At 41.6% G+C, this 15,245-nt stretch overlaps 1 protein-coding gene across 1 annotated transcript; it reads left to right on the forward strand.

Moving 5' to 3' along the window:
* The first annotated feature begins 7,416 nt into the window (after positions 1-7,416).
* Positions 7,417-8,011, forward strand: LOC123133534 (protein EGG APPARATUS-1). Its single transcript, XM_044553009.1, has one exon. It carries the CDS (start codon positions 7,511-7,513, stop codon positions 7,763-7,765), a length of 255 nt encoding a protein of 84 aa, XP_044408944.1. The 5' UTR covers positions 7,417-7,510; the 3' UTR covers positions 7,766-8,011.
* Positions 8,012-15,245: the final 7,234 nt, after the last annotated feature.

The raw sequence follows: 15,245 nt of genomic DNA on the forward strand, positions 1-15,245 counted from the left end.
TGTCGATACAAGTTTTGACACTGATCCAGATGACTCTAAGTCTTAATCTGGATACATATTGAAAGTGGGAGCAATTAGCTAGAGTAGCTCCGTGCAGAGCATTGTAGACATAGAATATTTGCAAAATACATACGGCTCTGAATGTGACAGACCCGTTGACTAAACTTCTCTCACAAGCAAAACATGATCATACCTTAGTAATCTTTGGGTGTTAATCACATAGCGATGTGAACTAGATTATTGACTCTAGTAAACCCTTTGGGTGTTAATCACATGGTGATGTGAACTATGGGTGTTAATCACATGGCGATGTGAACTAGATTATTGACTCTACTACAAGTGGGAGACTGAAGGAAATATGCCCTAGAGGCAATAATAAAGTTATTATTTATTTCCTCATATCATGATAAATGTTTATTATTCATGCTAGAATTGTATTAACCGGAAACATGATACATGTGTGAATACATAGACAAACATAGTGTCAATAGTGTGCCTCTACTTGACTAGCTCATTGATCAAAGATGGTTATGTTTCCTAGCCATAGGCATGTGTTGTCATTTGATTAATGGGATCAGATCATTAGGAGAATGATGTGATTGACTTGACCCATTCCGTTAGCTTAGCACTTGATCGTTTAGTATGTTGCTATTGCTTTCTTCATGACTTATACAAAGTTCCTGCAACTATGAGATTGTGCAACTCCCGTTTACCGGAGGAACACTTTGTGTGCTACCAAACGTCACAACGTAACTGGGTGATTATAAAGGTGCTCTACAGGTGTCTCCAAAGGTACATGTTGAGTTGGCATAATTCGAGATTAGGTTTTGTCACTTCGATTGTCGGAGAGGTATCTCTGGGCCTTCTCGGTAATACTCATCACCTAAGCCTTGCAAGCATTGTAACTAATGAGTTAGTTATGAAATGATGTATTACGGAACGAGTAAAGAGACTTGCCAGTAACGAGATTGAACTAGGTATTGGATACCGACGATCGAATCTCGGACAAGTAACATACCGATGACAAAGGGAACAACGTATGTTGTTATGCGGTTTGACCGATAAAGATCTTCATAGAATATGTAGGAACCAATATGAATGGTCGAGACATAAAGATTGATATATTGGACGGATATATTTGGACACCGGAAAGGTTCCGGATGAGATTGGGACTATACCGGAGTTCCGGGTGGTTACCGAAACCCCCCGGTAAGTATATGGGCCTTATTGGGCCTTAGTGGAAGGGAGGGAGAAGGAGCAAAGGAGGGGGCGCGCCCCCCCAAGCCCAATCCGAATTGGGAGGGGTCCGGCCCCCCTTTCCTTCTTCCCTCCCCTCTCTTCCTTCCCTCTCCTACTCCTAATAGGAAAGGGGGGCCAAACCTACTTGGAGTAGGTTTGCCCCCCCTAGGGCGCGCCTCCCCTCTTGGCCGGCCCCCTCCTCCTCTCCCCCTTTATATACGGAGGAGGGGGGCACCCCATAGACACACAAGTTGATCTACGGATCGTTCCTTAGCCGTGTGCGGTGCCCCCCTCCACCATAATCCACCTCGGTCGTATTGTCGCGGAGTTTAGGCGAAGCCCTGCACCGGTAGAACATCATCATCGTCACCACGCCGTCGTGCTGATGAAACTCATCCCCGACGCTTCGCTGGATTGGAACCCGGGGGACGTCATCGAGCTGGACGTGTGCTGAACACGGAGGTGCCGTACGTTCGGTGCTTGGATCGGTCGAGTCGTGAAGACGTACGACTACATCAACCGCGTTGTCATAACGCTTCCGCTTGACGGTCTACGAGGGTACGTAGACAACACTCTCCCCTCTCGTTGCTATGCCATCACCATGATCTTGCATGTGCGTAGGAATTTTTTTTGAAATTACTACGTTCCCCAACAGTGAGGCCATCAATGACATACCAAGTGATAAGGCGCCTAGGCTAGATGGATTTTCCTGGGCCTTCTTTAAGAAGAGTTGGGGCATCATAAAGCATGAGTTCAGGAGTGTGGTGCACTCATTTCACTCGTTGTACACAGCAAACCTTCACTGGCTCAACTCCGCAAACATCATGCTCTTACCCAAGAGGGAAGGGCAGAGGGGATCTCCACCTATGGAGCCATTAGTCCCATCCATGTCATTGCCAAAACCATTGCTAAAGTGCTCTCTACTCGAGTAGACCTATAGATGAACGCCTCATTTCCAATTCCCAAAGTCCATTGACAGAAGTATTCATGACAACTTCATGTACGTGCCGAATCTTGCTTGTGGCTCCTCAAGGGAAAGACTCCATCGCTCCTTTTCGATCTTGATATTCTAATGCTTTTTATGCGGTCAAGTGGGAGTATATCCTTGATCTCCTCCAACACCGAGGGTTCGCAAGCAAATTCAGAAATTGGATTGTGGCACTCCTCTGCTCTTCCTCTTTGAGGGTCCTCTTGAATGGGGTGTCCAGCCCACCAATCAAGCATGTGAGGGGCCTTCGGCAGGGAGAAACCCTCTCCCCCCTCCTTTTCGTCATCGCCATCATCCCTTTACACCTAGAGCTAGCAACACGAAGAGGGTTCCTTCATAAGATCTGGGGAAGAGGTCTCATGGTGCGCACCTCCCTCTACGGGGATGGCGCAGTGGTGTTTATGGCTATTATCAAAAGGGATATTGACTATCTTTTGGTCATCCTGAGAAGCTTTGGAGAGGCCACCAGCTTAAGCACCACCTTCCATAAGAGCTTGGTGGTACCCATTAGGTGCTAGCACCTAAACTTGGAGTTCATCATTCAAAGCTTGCCCGCATCTAGAGTATCTTTTCCTATGCGATACTTAGGGCTCCCTCTCTCCATTTGGCAACTTAGCAGGGTAGATCTCCAGTTCCTTCAGGGTAAAGTGGCAGTTAAGTTGGTCATGTATGAAGGGGAAAACATCACTACCATTGGTCGCACGTCCCTAGTCAAGTCCGTGAGCACCTCCCAAGTGGTCTACTTCATCACCTCCCTCGTTATTGCACCAAGCACACTACATAATGTCAATAAGCTAGAACAAGTTTTCCTTTCGCCCGGCTCCGATATGACGAACAAGGCAAAGTGCAAGGTGAATTGGGAGATTGTTTGCCAACCGCGTGTATATGGAGGCCTTGGGGTCCTCAATGCCGAAAAATTTTCGTGTGCATTACAATTGAGGTGGCCATGGTTTGAATGGAAGGAGCTAAGTAAGATTTTGCGTGTGCATTACAATCATCACAGTGGGCAACTAGGCGAGGACCCCATTTTGGGACGCTCCCTGGCTAGTTGGGTGTAAGCCCATAGATATTGCTCCGCTCATCTTTGAGGCCCTGTCGGTACATAATTGGAAGGTGCAGCAGGCATAAAACAAACATGTGGATTCTCAAGATTAACCCCTCGCCCATTGTTACTGTTGAGCACATATGTCAATTTTTTACCATTTGGATGCTTGTTCATGATATTCATCTTAATGAGCTTGCTGAGGATGACATTATCTGGAAGCATACACTTAGTGGCCACTACTCGGTAGCTTCAGCCTAGAAAGAGCAATTCCCCGGCATGGTCCTCTCTCCCATGGATCAAATGGAGTGGAAGGTTCGGCGTCGCAAAAGTCATGTTCTTTGCTTGGTTGGCCCTTCGAGATCAAATTTGGATCGCCGATAGGTTGTCCGAACTTCGGCCTTTGTCCCCTTTGCCGGAGGTGCAATAATGTGGATCCCATATCTTCTTCAAATGTCGTTAGTCTCTTAGGCTTTGGAACTTGGTCATTGAGAAATTTCTCCTTGAGGATCGGGACAGCTCCACCTGGCACATGGAGGGCGCTATTGAGGATTGGGGGCAAGCTGAACCAGTATTCGTACATGCAATAGAAAAGAAATGGCCTCACTTACTATGCTTGTATCAGGGAACATATGGAATGAGTGGAATGCACAAGTGTTCCAGAACAAGAGCGCGCCCCCACCGATCATGTTAAACATCATCTTGGAAGAGGCAAAACTTTTGTCATCGCAAAGGCAAAGAAGCTATGGTCAATCATTTTGCGAGAGTAATCATTCCTTTCGGATTTATAGGTGAATTATAAGAAACTCTATCCTCTCCTTAAGTAATATATAAGGCAAATCTTTTGCATCTGCTTCAAAAAAAAATATTGTTGATCAGGCATGGAGTCCTACGTACGACGCCATTGTGCCCACCATCACGGCTACACGACGGGGCAATAGGACTCAACAGGGTAAGGTGGTGCACTCACCCTACTTAAATTTTCTGTGAATTATTTTATGTATATGTATAGAGTTAATTAATCGCTAAGAAAATAGTAGGAACAAAGAAACCAAACACCAGTGAAGGGGTACCACTTGAAGATGTCACTCCCACCTTCTCAGGCGTTGACGAGTGGTGCATTGCATGTGCGCCACTTGTCGCAACCGGACTATTTTCCTTTTTTCCCTAGATTCTATTTTCCAAATATTTTATCTTGTGAACTGTATGTTCAAATCACGAACCATTTCCGTCGTTGGATTTCTCGCGTAGAGGTCTACGAAACAAGATCCCATCTTAAGTTTCCAAGAACCATTTTTCCTAACAAAAGAAAAAACAGAGCCGGGAGCTCGGTTTTTTCCTCACTTATTTTTTCCTTTTTCTAGGCACAGATATGTGCCTCCACGAGATGCAAATTTGTGCTTTTCATGGAAGCACAAAGAAAAAGTTCAAAAATATCCGCATTGTTTTCACTTTTCAAAGAAGCTAGGTGTGCTTTCTCGCGAAACTAAATGTGTGCCTTGACAAGAGGCAAATTTGTACTTCCCATGGAAGCAAGAAAAAACACGCAAACAAAATTTGTGATTTATCTCTCCTTCCGGTAAGCACAATTGCGCTTCGCACAGAAACAAATATGTGCGTCCGCAAGAAGCAAATCGTGGGAGAAATAAAAATCACGCAAAAAATCGTCAATTGTTTCATGGGCTGTACATTGGGAAAAAATTGTGCCTACACGAGAAGCGAATTTGTGCTTCTTGTTCAAGAAAAATAAATCACAGTTTTCTCCATTTTTGAGATGTATAGTTGTGCTTCTCGCGGAAACAAATATGTACCTCCACGAGAAGCAAATTTGTGCTTCTCGTGGAAACCAAACAAAATTCGTGCAAAAAAAGTCATGATTTTTTTCCTTTTCTGGGAAGCACAGTTGTGCTCTGTGCTTCTCGTGGAACCAAATTTGTGCCTCCACAAAAATCAAATATGTGCTTCTCGTGGAAGAAAAAAATCACACAAAAATAATTCACTAATTTTTTCCTCTAAAACCTAAATCAACACGTAAGCCAAAAGGCCAAAAAAAACCGCAAAACCAATCTAAAACCTGAAAACTTGTACAGAAATATAAAAATCGAAATCTAGAGGGAGCGTTCAGCACGTAACGCATGGCGGCAGCAGCACGCACCATTTGATGCTCTCTCAACCCACAAAAATGACCCTTGCGGGAGCCATGTAGTTAGTTGCTCTCACAAGAAAGCCAGCTATATATCAACGTGTCATGTGTTATACATGAACCGAGCCCACAACCATCATCGATCTAATTGGTCATCGACTTATTGCTAGTTATATCTCGCTTGCAGCGAGATAGCCCTCGCTCATGGTTTTTTGGGTAGCTACAGTATGGGCCAGCCCATTTCATCTAATTGCATAGCGAGTTTTTCAGTGAGGTTTTTCTCTCTACGTTTTCTGTGTTCTTTTTTGACCTTTTATGGTTTTTTGCGCTGTTTTTTTTATTTCTTCAGTTTTCTTTTCTTTCTTACTCACGGTTTTTTTTCTCTTTGCTATACTTTGGTATTTTACCGGGTTTCTTCTGTTGCTTTGTTTTTTGTTTTCTTCTAGGTTATCTATGTTTCTAAATGGTTTTCTTTGTTTCTCACCCTTTTTCATTTTTTTGGTATTTTATAGTTTTTTTATTTCTATGTTTCTTTCTGGGCTTCCATTGGTTTTCTTTCTTTCTTCACTTTTCTTTGTTTTTCTTTCTCGGTTTTTATTCATTTTCTTCACTTTCCTTTTTCCATTTTTTTATGGACCAGAACATTATTTATACACATGTTTAATATCTTTCAAATACATGATTAACATTTTCTGGAAAACTTATTTTGTTTGATGTCTACATTTTTTCATACACATTTCATATTTTCTGCATACATCTGAAAAAAATTCATATACACATTTCACATTTTGAAAAAAACATGTTTTGTTAAAACATATATTTTTGATATCTGATTTTTTCCATAAACACTGTAGAAAAAATTGTATGCACGAGGAACATTTTATGTATACACGCTTAATAATTTTCAAATACGTTAGTAACATACTTAAATGAATACTTTTTATGTCCATTTTTTCCATACACTTCCGTATACATTAGAAAAAAAATTTGTATACACGTTCAACATTTTCTGGGCTAATTATGCCATTGAGCAAACTTAGCTCTTTTTTTCTTAGGGTAAGTCAGGTATCTTCTTGATCTATGTGTAAATTTTCAAACGTGAAACGTACAGTTTTTTGTGGACAAAGGAAGTATGTTACTAACAAAAACTAGCAACACATGCATGTTACTAATCTAAGTAAACCTAAAGAGACGCAATGTCTCTTGACTAGGAATTGACGTTTCTTTGTATCATCGCATCTGTTCTGAACATATTGTACTCCATCTGTCTTAAAATGTAGACGTTTCTTGACAATACATTATGAGACATAGAGGGTGTAATTTTTTTTCCATACAAGAGTTCATTTGCCATTCGCATCTACTCTAGTAGTATTGCTTTTGCCTTGGAACAGAACGGACCCATGACATGCATCGGCCGCTAGGACGCGCATGCGAGATGACAAGTGTAGATAGCTCCCGATGCCGCCGCGCGCCTCCTCCAACCGGTGCGAGGCACTATTTTTCCTCAAACGCGCCCACGAATTGCAGTACGCATGCCTGCGGGTCTCCGGCTGCCATCCTTCCCGAGGAAAGCCCGATTGGCGCACCGCGCGGCGCGGTACAGAACGTCCGAACACCATTGAACCAAAGCTCATCCACATCCCCTAGCTTGCATAGTTACCTTTACTTTTTCTATCGGATGATGCTCCTAGCTAGTGTACGCATCCACATCGAGCGATCCAGTATATATACTATATGTACATATAGCATGTGCTTATCACTGAGACGTGCCTCTGCTTGTGAACTTGTAACTTTTCAGCAGAATTCATCCTCGACAGAAAAATATTTTCGGTAATCAAAACTAGCTACTCAACAAGTTCAAACGGAAAAACCCTAAACGGAGAATCGTGTTGAGGCCAAGCACAGTCAGCAACTAAAACGAGATTAACCGGGAGGCAGCGAGTAGTACTACTACTAGGTCGAGAAGGTACCACAACCACCTCCATCTTTATAAACCCACACCCACCTCGCCCTGTCTCGCCAACAAGTCCTCTACCATCTCCCTCCCAACCTGTAGCCAGGCGACATCTTCAACAGAAGAAGCAGCGAGCAAGCCAAGATGGAGGCGCTGAAGCAGAAGGCGAAGGACATGGTCACCACGCGCGAGGGCGCGCTGGGAGCCGTGGCGGTGGTCGCCGGCGCCGTGGGCGCCTACTTCTTCTGGCCTGCCGGTGTGGCCGCCGGCGCCATGATGAAGGCCCCAGGCGCCGCCGGATTCCTCATCTCACGCGCGGCCTTCCTGGCCAACCCGCAGCTCTACTTCCATCTCCTGCGCACCGCCGGACCCAAGGCAGCGGCCGCCGCCTTCCTTTAGTAGGGAAGCGCAGCACATGCATGCATGCATGCATGTCCCTTCCGTCGATCTACTGAAGTCAGTGCTGTCTCTGTCTACTAGAAATGTTCGGTGTGTGTTGATCTATCTTATATTACTAGTGTACTACTCCAGATCTGTTGATCTGCCGCTAGCTAGTTCCTTCTGTCGATCCTACCGAAGTTCCATGTAATGCCCAAGAAGATGCTGTGTGTGTCAAGTTATCTTAGTGTGCTCTGTTGATTTGCATGTCTCTTAATTATGATCTGTGATCTAGTATATCCTACAACGTCAGGTTGAAGATGGATCTAGCATTTGTGTGCAGCACATTTGAGGCTGAGCATCCAGTGTTTTTTCCGGTTCTTTCTTGTGTGACATTGCGCTGTAAGCATTAATTTGCCCGTTTTTCTGTCTGGGTTCTTAGGAGTGTGTGGGCCAGATGATCTGTCTCCTTTACGAAAAAGAAACAACTCGTCTTGATTTCTCGCCTCCATCTTCTTTTGTTCCTCTCTTTACTGCAGGACATGTCGTGCTCATCAGCTTCTCCTCCCTGGAGTAGTGGTTCTAGTTTGTTAACAATCTCTTCATAGTTTTGGACAGATGAGAAAGCAAGGATTAATTTCTTTTCTTTATTAACAGATCTTTGTAATGGTTGACAGTTGACACTCGGTTAGCATGCAAACGTTTCCGAAACTCGGTTAGAATGTTTGCATCACAATATTGCCGATGTTTCTTCTCTGAAAAGGAGCGATGAAGAAAGATGAAAAGGATGAATACACCGTAGTCACTGGCTACTAGCACCATGCCACTTGCCTGTTTTGGTGACATTAAAATATGTTTCTTAATTCTAAAATCAGTGCTTCTTTTCTGAATGTAGACTTGAGGATTGTAGCCGTATATTTTTCCTGCTCAGTCATGCACTCAGTTTCCAACAAAGGATTTGATCCTGTGTATTATTGCTCTAATTGTTAACTTCGAAAAATGTATCAGATCCATTGAGCCTCAACCACAAACAAAACATGAACAAGACCGAAAGGCCATAGATGTTTAGTGCATCAGCATTGACTAGATTGCTGATGCTAGTGCAAGTGTGAGACTGTTAGAACTATGCCCTGGAGGCAATAATAAAAGTTGATATTGTTTTATGGGACATTTACATTTGTGCCCATAACTGGAACCAACTACTCATATTTGCCCCTAATTTCGAAGCATACCCAAATCTATCCCTCTGTCGTTAGTTGCCCTTATAGAACTGCCCTTTTGCGTCGTTACCGTCCGATCAAAGGGCTTTGACCATCTCGATAAAATTAGCAGAAAAATCTGAAATTTTGTGGGATCAAAGATAGTTAGGTGCTTGTCAATTTTCTTGATGTTTAGACATACCAGGAGCATGTGGCAATGGAAAACAATAAATCTGTACGACTGTGAATAGTAAATTCAAAGAAAATAGCAAGAAAATTCAAAAAGTACGAAATTTTTTGGCATCCAAGATGCTCGGATGCGCAAGGTGTGTGCAATTTTTTTTATCAAATGACATGCAAGGAGCTCTAGCAAAAAAACAAAATAGTGTATTTGTTCAAAGTTTTTTCCGAGCCAGATTTTGTTTTTTTCGCGCGCTCCTACAATGTCCAAGCACAACAAAATTTTGCACACACCTTGTGCACCCGAGCATCTTGGATGCCAAAAAAATTCATACTTTTTTGAATTTTCTTGCTACCTTTTGAATTTACTGTTCACAGGCGTACTGATTTACTGTTTTTCCTTCGCCATGAGCTCCTAGAGTGTCCAAACAACATGAAAATTTGCACGCACCTTGCGCACTTGAGTACCTTCAATCCCACAAAATTTCAGATTTTTTTGCTATTTTTTCGAGACGGTCAAAGCCCTTTGCCCGGACATTAAGGGCGCGGAAGGGCATTTCTATGAGGGCAACTAATGGCAGAGGGACAAATTTGGGCATGCTTCGAAATTAGGGGCAAATCTGACTAGTGGATTCCAGTTAGGGGCAAAAATGTAAATGTCCCTTGTTTTATTTGCATGTTCGTAATTAAGTTTATATTTCAATGCTAGAATTGCATTGGTTTTTGAAAGTGAGATTTAGAGGAAAACCAAATTTCATGTTTAGAGATATAAACGCGAAACAGAGTTAGACCTCTGGACTTGCTCATGTATTGTTGATGGTTCTGCTTTCATGGCCATGTGCATAGTTAACGTAACGAGGATGAAAAAAATGATCAGAGCATGTTGTTAGGGTAATAATGATGTTGGATAGATCCATCGTATTGTATAACGCGAGTTCGTGTTGTCAATATGTTGTATGTTACTCTATAACTGGGTAATTATAAAGTTAACTTTTGGTAACGCAAGGAAGTATGTCGTGGTACTAGATATGTGAAGACTTAAACTTGCCCCTCCGGCGATCGATATATACACTCTCAGACCACATGGTATTACACTGTCTGGCATCTCTTGACCATGTATTGTGACTAAGGAATTAGTCATGTGCATCCCGAAATACGATTACAAGGAAAGAGTACAAACCTGTAATGAGGATAACTACGTATAGTGATCAAGTAGTTGTCACAACGATACAATCAAAGTCTCCCCTCATGTTTGGTAACGTATGGAGAGGGAAAGGCAATTGCATGCGATAAAAAAAGTTTTTTTTATAAAGATCTACAATGTTATGTGGGGATTATTGTGCGTGTCCAGATCTCACTAATAATTATTGACTAGAAGGTGTTACAAACTTGTCCATGTAGTCTTGAACCTATAGGGTCACACGCTTAATGATTAGCAACATATAGGAGTAATATGTGATAATCAAGAACAAGATAGAAGGGGTCCAAAAGTATTTTGATAATATCAAAATTGTTCCCGGAGGTCCCGAGAGCGTCCCAGTGATATCATGTAGTGTCTCAGAATGTTCTGTAAGGTGGCGAAAGCTCCAATATGTTCCAAAAACCTTTTGAAAATTCTGGAAGGATCCTAATGCCACCTACCCCCTGCCTTGGGGGCAAGGCGGCCCATAGGGCCCAAGTCGGCCAACCCCCCTATTTCTTGGGGGGGCAAACCAACAAAAGGGGTGTGCTCCTACAAGGACTCCACCTCCATAGGTCGGATGAAACCCTCACCCCTCCACCTATATATAGGTGTGGGCGCATCAAGAGAAGTTTGGTACACGCACTCACCCCTATGGACACATGTACGAACACCCTACACATATAAGCAGCTTCAAGATATTGAGGGAATAACATCTTGAGATTAATGCGAGCATTAGTGTCAAGAACATCACTTGAACCCTTGTGGGCTGACTTCACCACCAGGAACCTAACCATCTAAGCTATGTCCATTATTACCTATAGTATTGTCACAAATAAGACATCACTGATGAAGTACCACAACATGAACCTGATGCGGCGATACATTGCTGTGCAATCCACAAACTCTTGTCGTTTCAGTCCTGTCACACTGTCCTGATTGTTCCACAAACCAACACAAATCAGAGAATAAACTCTGGAAATCAGAAACACGAGTGCCATAACCAAAAAAAAATCACCCGAGCAATATTTAGCAAATCCCTTCGGTACCATTATTTAGATTGGAGCTTTTCAACTCCATTTTGAGATTGACCACATTTAAATTTGGACTTATCAGGTGATTAACTTTGTTTTTTTTTTGCTTGAGAAACACAATGCAGACATAGACACTCACATATATGCATGTACAATTATAACCCTATAAAGACACACACCACTGGCACTTGGGCACATAGGTGTCAAACATGTAGTTTGATCCATGGTGTGCTAGGGGTACAACCATCCGCCTAATCATCCAACCACAAAATGATTCTCGGTATTGGCATAATTATGGGTGGGTTTGCAAACTGAAAAAAAAAAGCATGCTCTACCTTTGTCTAATCAAACAGCTCGCCAGCCAAATAAATCTGGAATGGAGGGATAACAACGGTCGATCCTATCCATCTTTATCCATGAGGTTTCATCCTGATGATGATATAGAGCATGTGGGTAATCTCAAAAAAAAATCTATAGCATGTGAGATTTTATCTTTAATGTCCTGCTACCAAAGATTTGCCATCGTGGATAATTTCCTAATTAGCATCCTTATATTAGCCACCTTTGGAATCCAATAATCTTATTCTAAATTTGGGAGCCTGTCTTAAAACTCATCCTTATCTTTGAGGAGTCATCCGGATGATATCATGATTTGACCACGATTTTATATGGCACGTTGTTAATGCTCCAATTGAATTCCTTCCATCTGCGTTATTCGGGAAACCTGCTGCTCAGGACTACAAATAGGAGGGAGCGAGCAAGACATCCATACCACACTCGTTTCTCGCATCACAAGGTCGTTGGCCCCGTAGCACAAGCGAGTTCATCACAAAACCAGCTGCAAAGGCTCGACGGCGATGGCTTCCAAGATGGTCGGCGCCCTCTTGCTGGTCCTCCTGCTGGCGCTCAACCAGAGCGACGCCCAGGTGTTGCCGACCCCCTGCTGCAACCTCAAGTGCTGTGGGTACGATTGCTGCGGGCCCCCGGTCACAGCCACGGCACCCATTTCGCCATTCTCCGCCGCCCCCGAAGCAGGACCGGCCGGCCCGGTTTCGCAGCGCGTGCTCCGCAAGGTCTTCCCCGGAAACTAGCGATGTTCAGATGCATGTAGCGATGCCCCCCGTGACGTATGATTCCATTGCAAGTGTGCTACTGGCACCTAGCTAGTTTCGCTGGTATTACGTATTATTTTTAGCTTGTATTCCTGATTTGTTCTGTTCCATCGAAACAGCAATATAGGAGTTTATATCCTGCAGTAGCATTCCAATTCTACAGCTATAATGTGTGTGCAATGATAAACCATGTTCGAAACACAAATAATCCACCCATCCTTCAGAAGAACAGAACGCATAATCCTCCAATTAAATCTGCCGAACCTGAATCAGCTATAGCTGCTCTAGTCTGGATCAGTCCTTCATCTCGGCTGCCTTCTCGTCTCCCAGAACAATATTGTTTCCTAAAAAGTAGTCATACATGTTCCCTTTAGGTGGACAAAATTCATAACCGGTTTAGCAACTGCGCCTACTAAAAATAGCTTAGGATAGGTTTTTACCCCTTTTTCTTGAAAAAAATATATTTTTGAATGTGGCCTCAGTGCTCATACAACCATAAGGCGTTTGAATGTGGTCAATCCCAAGGTTTCCCCAAAAAAGTTTTTGTCGAAGTGTGCATGCGAGGTTATAGATTGTTTTGTCCCTAATGTGATTTTGTTGATGTGTTGATTTCCAATCTGGATCTACATCGGTACGAAACAAAGGCGAATTGTGAGCTATTGATTAAGGTTGCATACTAAATAACACTTAAAAATGTTTCACAGCTAACCAACATCATTTGAAAATTCTACACATTTTTCTAATCAACTTTTCATATATAACATGTCAAAATTGAAGTTACGGTTCTTAAGTTATTGATACTTTTAAAAAGTATTTGAATCTGCCCCCAAAATATAATGTTATTTTCTAGATGGACTAAGGGTTTATTAAATGAAATATCAGGGAGTTTTATACAAAAAGTAAAACATTTTCTGGTGTCACTTAAAACAGGATTGTGGGTTTACCATTTTCATTGCAAAAAGCTTTTTCTTTGCGGGATGATAGCCATGCACGTTCCCTTTAGATGGCCCAAATTTATGGCCGGTTTAGGAACTACGCCTACTAAAAATAGCTTAGGATGGGTTTTAACCTTTTTTTTCTTGAAAAAAAATATGTTTTTGGTTCCTCAAATTTGCCGAAATTATAGATCTGGTCCGTCAAAAAATGTAGAAACAAAACATATAATTTAAAAAAGTTAATCATATACTCCCTCCGTCCCAAAATTGTTACATCCGTATCTAGACAAATCTAAGACAAGAACTTTGGGACGGAGGGAGTATATAAGAAAGGTCAAAACTATATGTAAAATGTTTTAGATGTATACTAAAAATGTACAATATATGAAAACAATAGTTATCAAAACATATATCTGAAAAAATGGTAATCATTTATTTGAAAAAATGTTAAACATATATTAAAAAATGTTTTACATATAACTAAAATGTTTGATGTATAAAAAATATATAATATGTACAAAAATGTAGGCATGTGTTTAAAAAATAAAAATAATAAGAAAGAAACAAAGAAAACAGAAAAGGAAAACAAGAAAATCGGAGAAAAAGTGCAAAAAAGAAAAGGGAGACAAGAAAAAATTTGGGAAAAAATGGAAAGGAACAAAGCAAAGAAAACGAAGAAACAAATCAGTGAAAATCGAGAAAGAAACAAATAAAATGGTAAACCGCAAAGTAAAAAAGAACAACAAAGAAAACCGACAAAGAAACAAATAAAACTGGAGTAAAACAAAGATAAAAAGTTGAAACAGTGAAAACCGATGCAAAAGCAGTGAAAAACAACCAAAAACAAAAGCAAAGAAAAACAGTAAGGAAACAACAGATAAACCGAGAAAACCAGTAAAGAAAACAAGAAACCAAAGCAGGGAAAAATCGAAACAAAACAACAGCGACCAAACGAAACGCATGACCGGGAAAACAGCAACGCCCGAATGAATGTACTTAGCCGACGCATACGCGTGGGTGTTGTGGGCGAGGGGAGCTACCATCTCGCTATAAGTGAGATATAGCTTGTGCGGAATTTTCTTACTAAACACTAGTATTCCTCCCGACGCGTTGCGACCCTATTCGCTGTCCAATAGGCTTTGTAAATAATTATTCTGGTTATAAAAGCATACGGGAAATAGAGGATGCTCCTTCATCTCAATAAAAGTGCTCATATGGCAGGCCCACGTGCCAAAGTGAATTTTTGAAATATTCTTCTTTATTTGATTAAGTAGAGGGAATCTACTGTTATCACCCTTTGCATGCATGAATTCTCTTGTGGATAGAGTCGGGCGCACCATAAGACTAAAATGGGCACACGCCCCAAACATTCATGATGAAATTTGAATGGTAGAAAACCAAAGTACTCCTTCCTTTTTATTTACTCTGCATATTAGGTTTAACTAAAGTCAAACTTAAGTTTGACCAACTTTACAAAAAAATATACTTTTACCTTAATGAAAATATATGATGTGAAAGTACATTCAATAGTGAATCTAATGGTATTAATCTGTTATTGTATATGTTAATATTTTTTGGCCGTTTTTTCCTTACTGCTTTTCTTTGCTCGAAACTTCTATTGCACACTGGCACTTGATTTGTTTATAAACTTTGTCAAAGTTTATTAGCTTTGGTCCATATTAGCTTTTGTTCAACCCAGCTCGAAACTTCACTTGAACACCGGCACTTGCTTAATTTTGCCTGCTATGAAGTTAGATACTGAACTATGGCAGGATATTTGCACAGTTCTGTGGTATTGAGTCTATGAGATTTTGCAGATGGTGCGATATGGCTTCAATCTGAACGTCCCTCCATATCCGTG

The sequence above is a fragment of the Triticum aestivum genome, chromosome 6B, assembly GCF_018294505.1.
Source record: "Triticum aestivum cultivar Chinese Spring chromosome 6B, IWGSC CS RefSeq v2.1, whole genome shotgun sequence".
In the NCBI taxonomy this organism is placed as follows: domain Eukaryota; kingdom Viridiplantae; phylum Streptophyta; class Magnoliopsida; order Poales; family Poaceae; genus Triticum; species Triticum aestivum.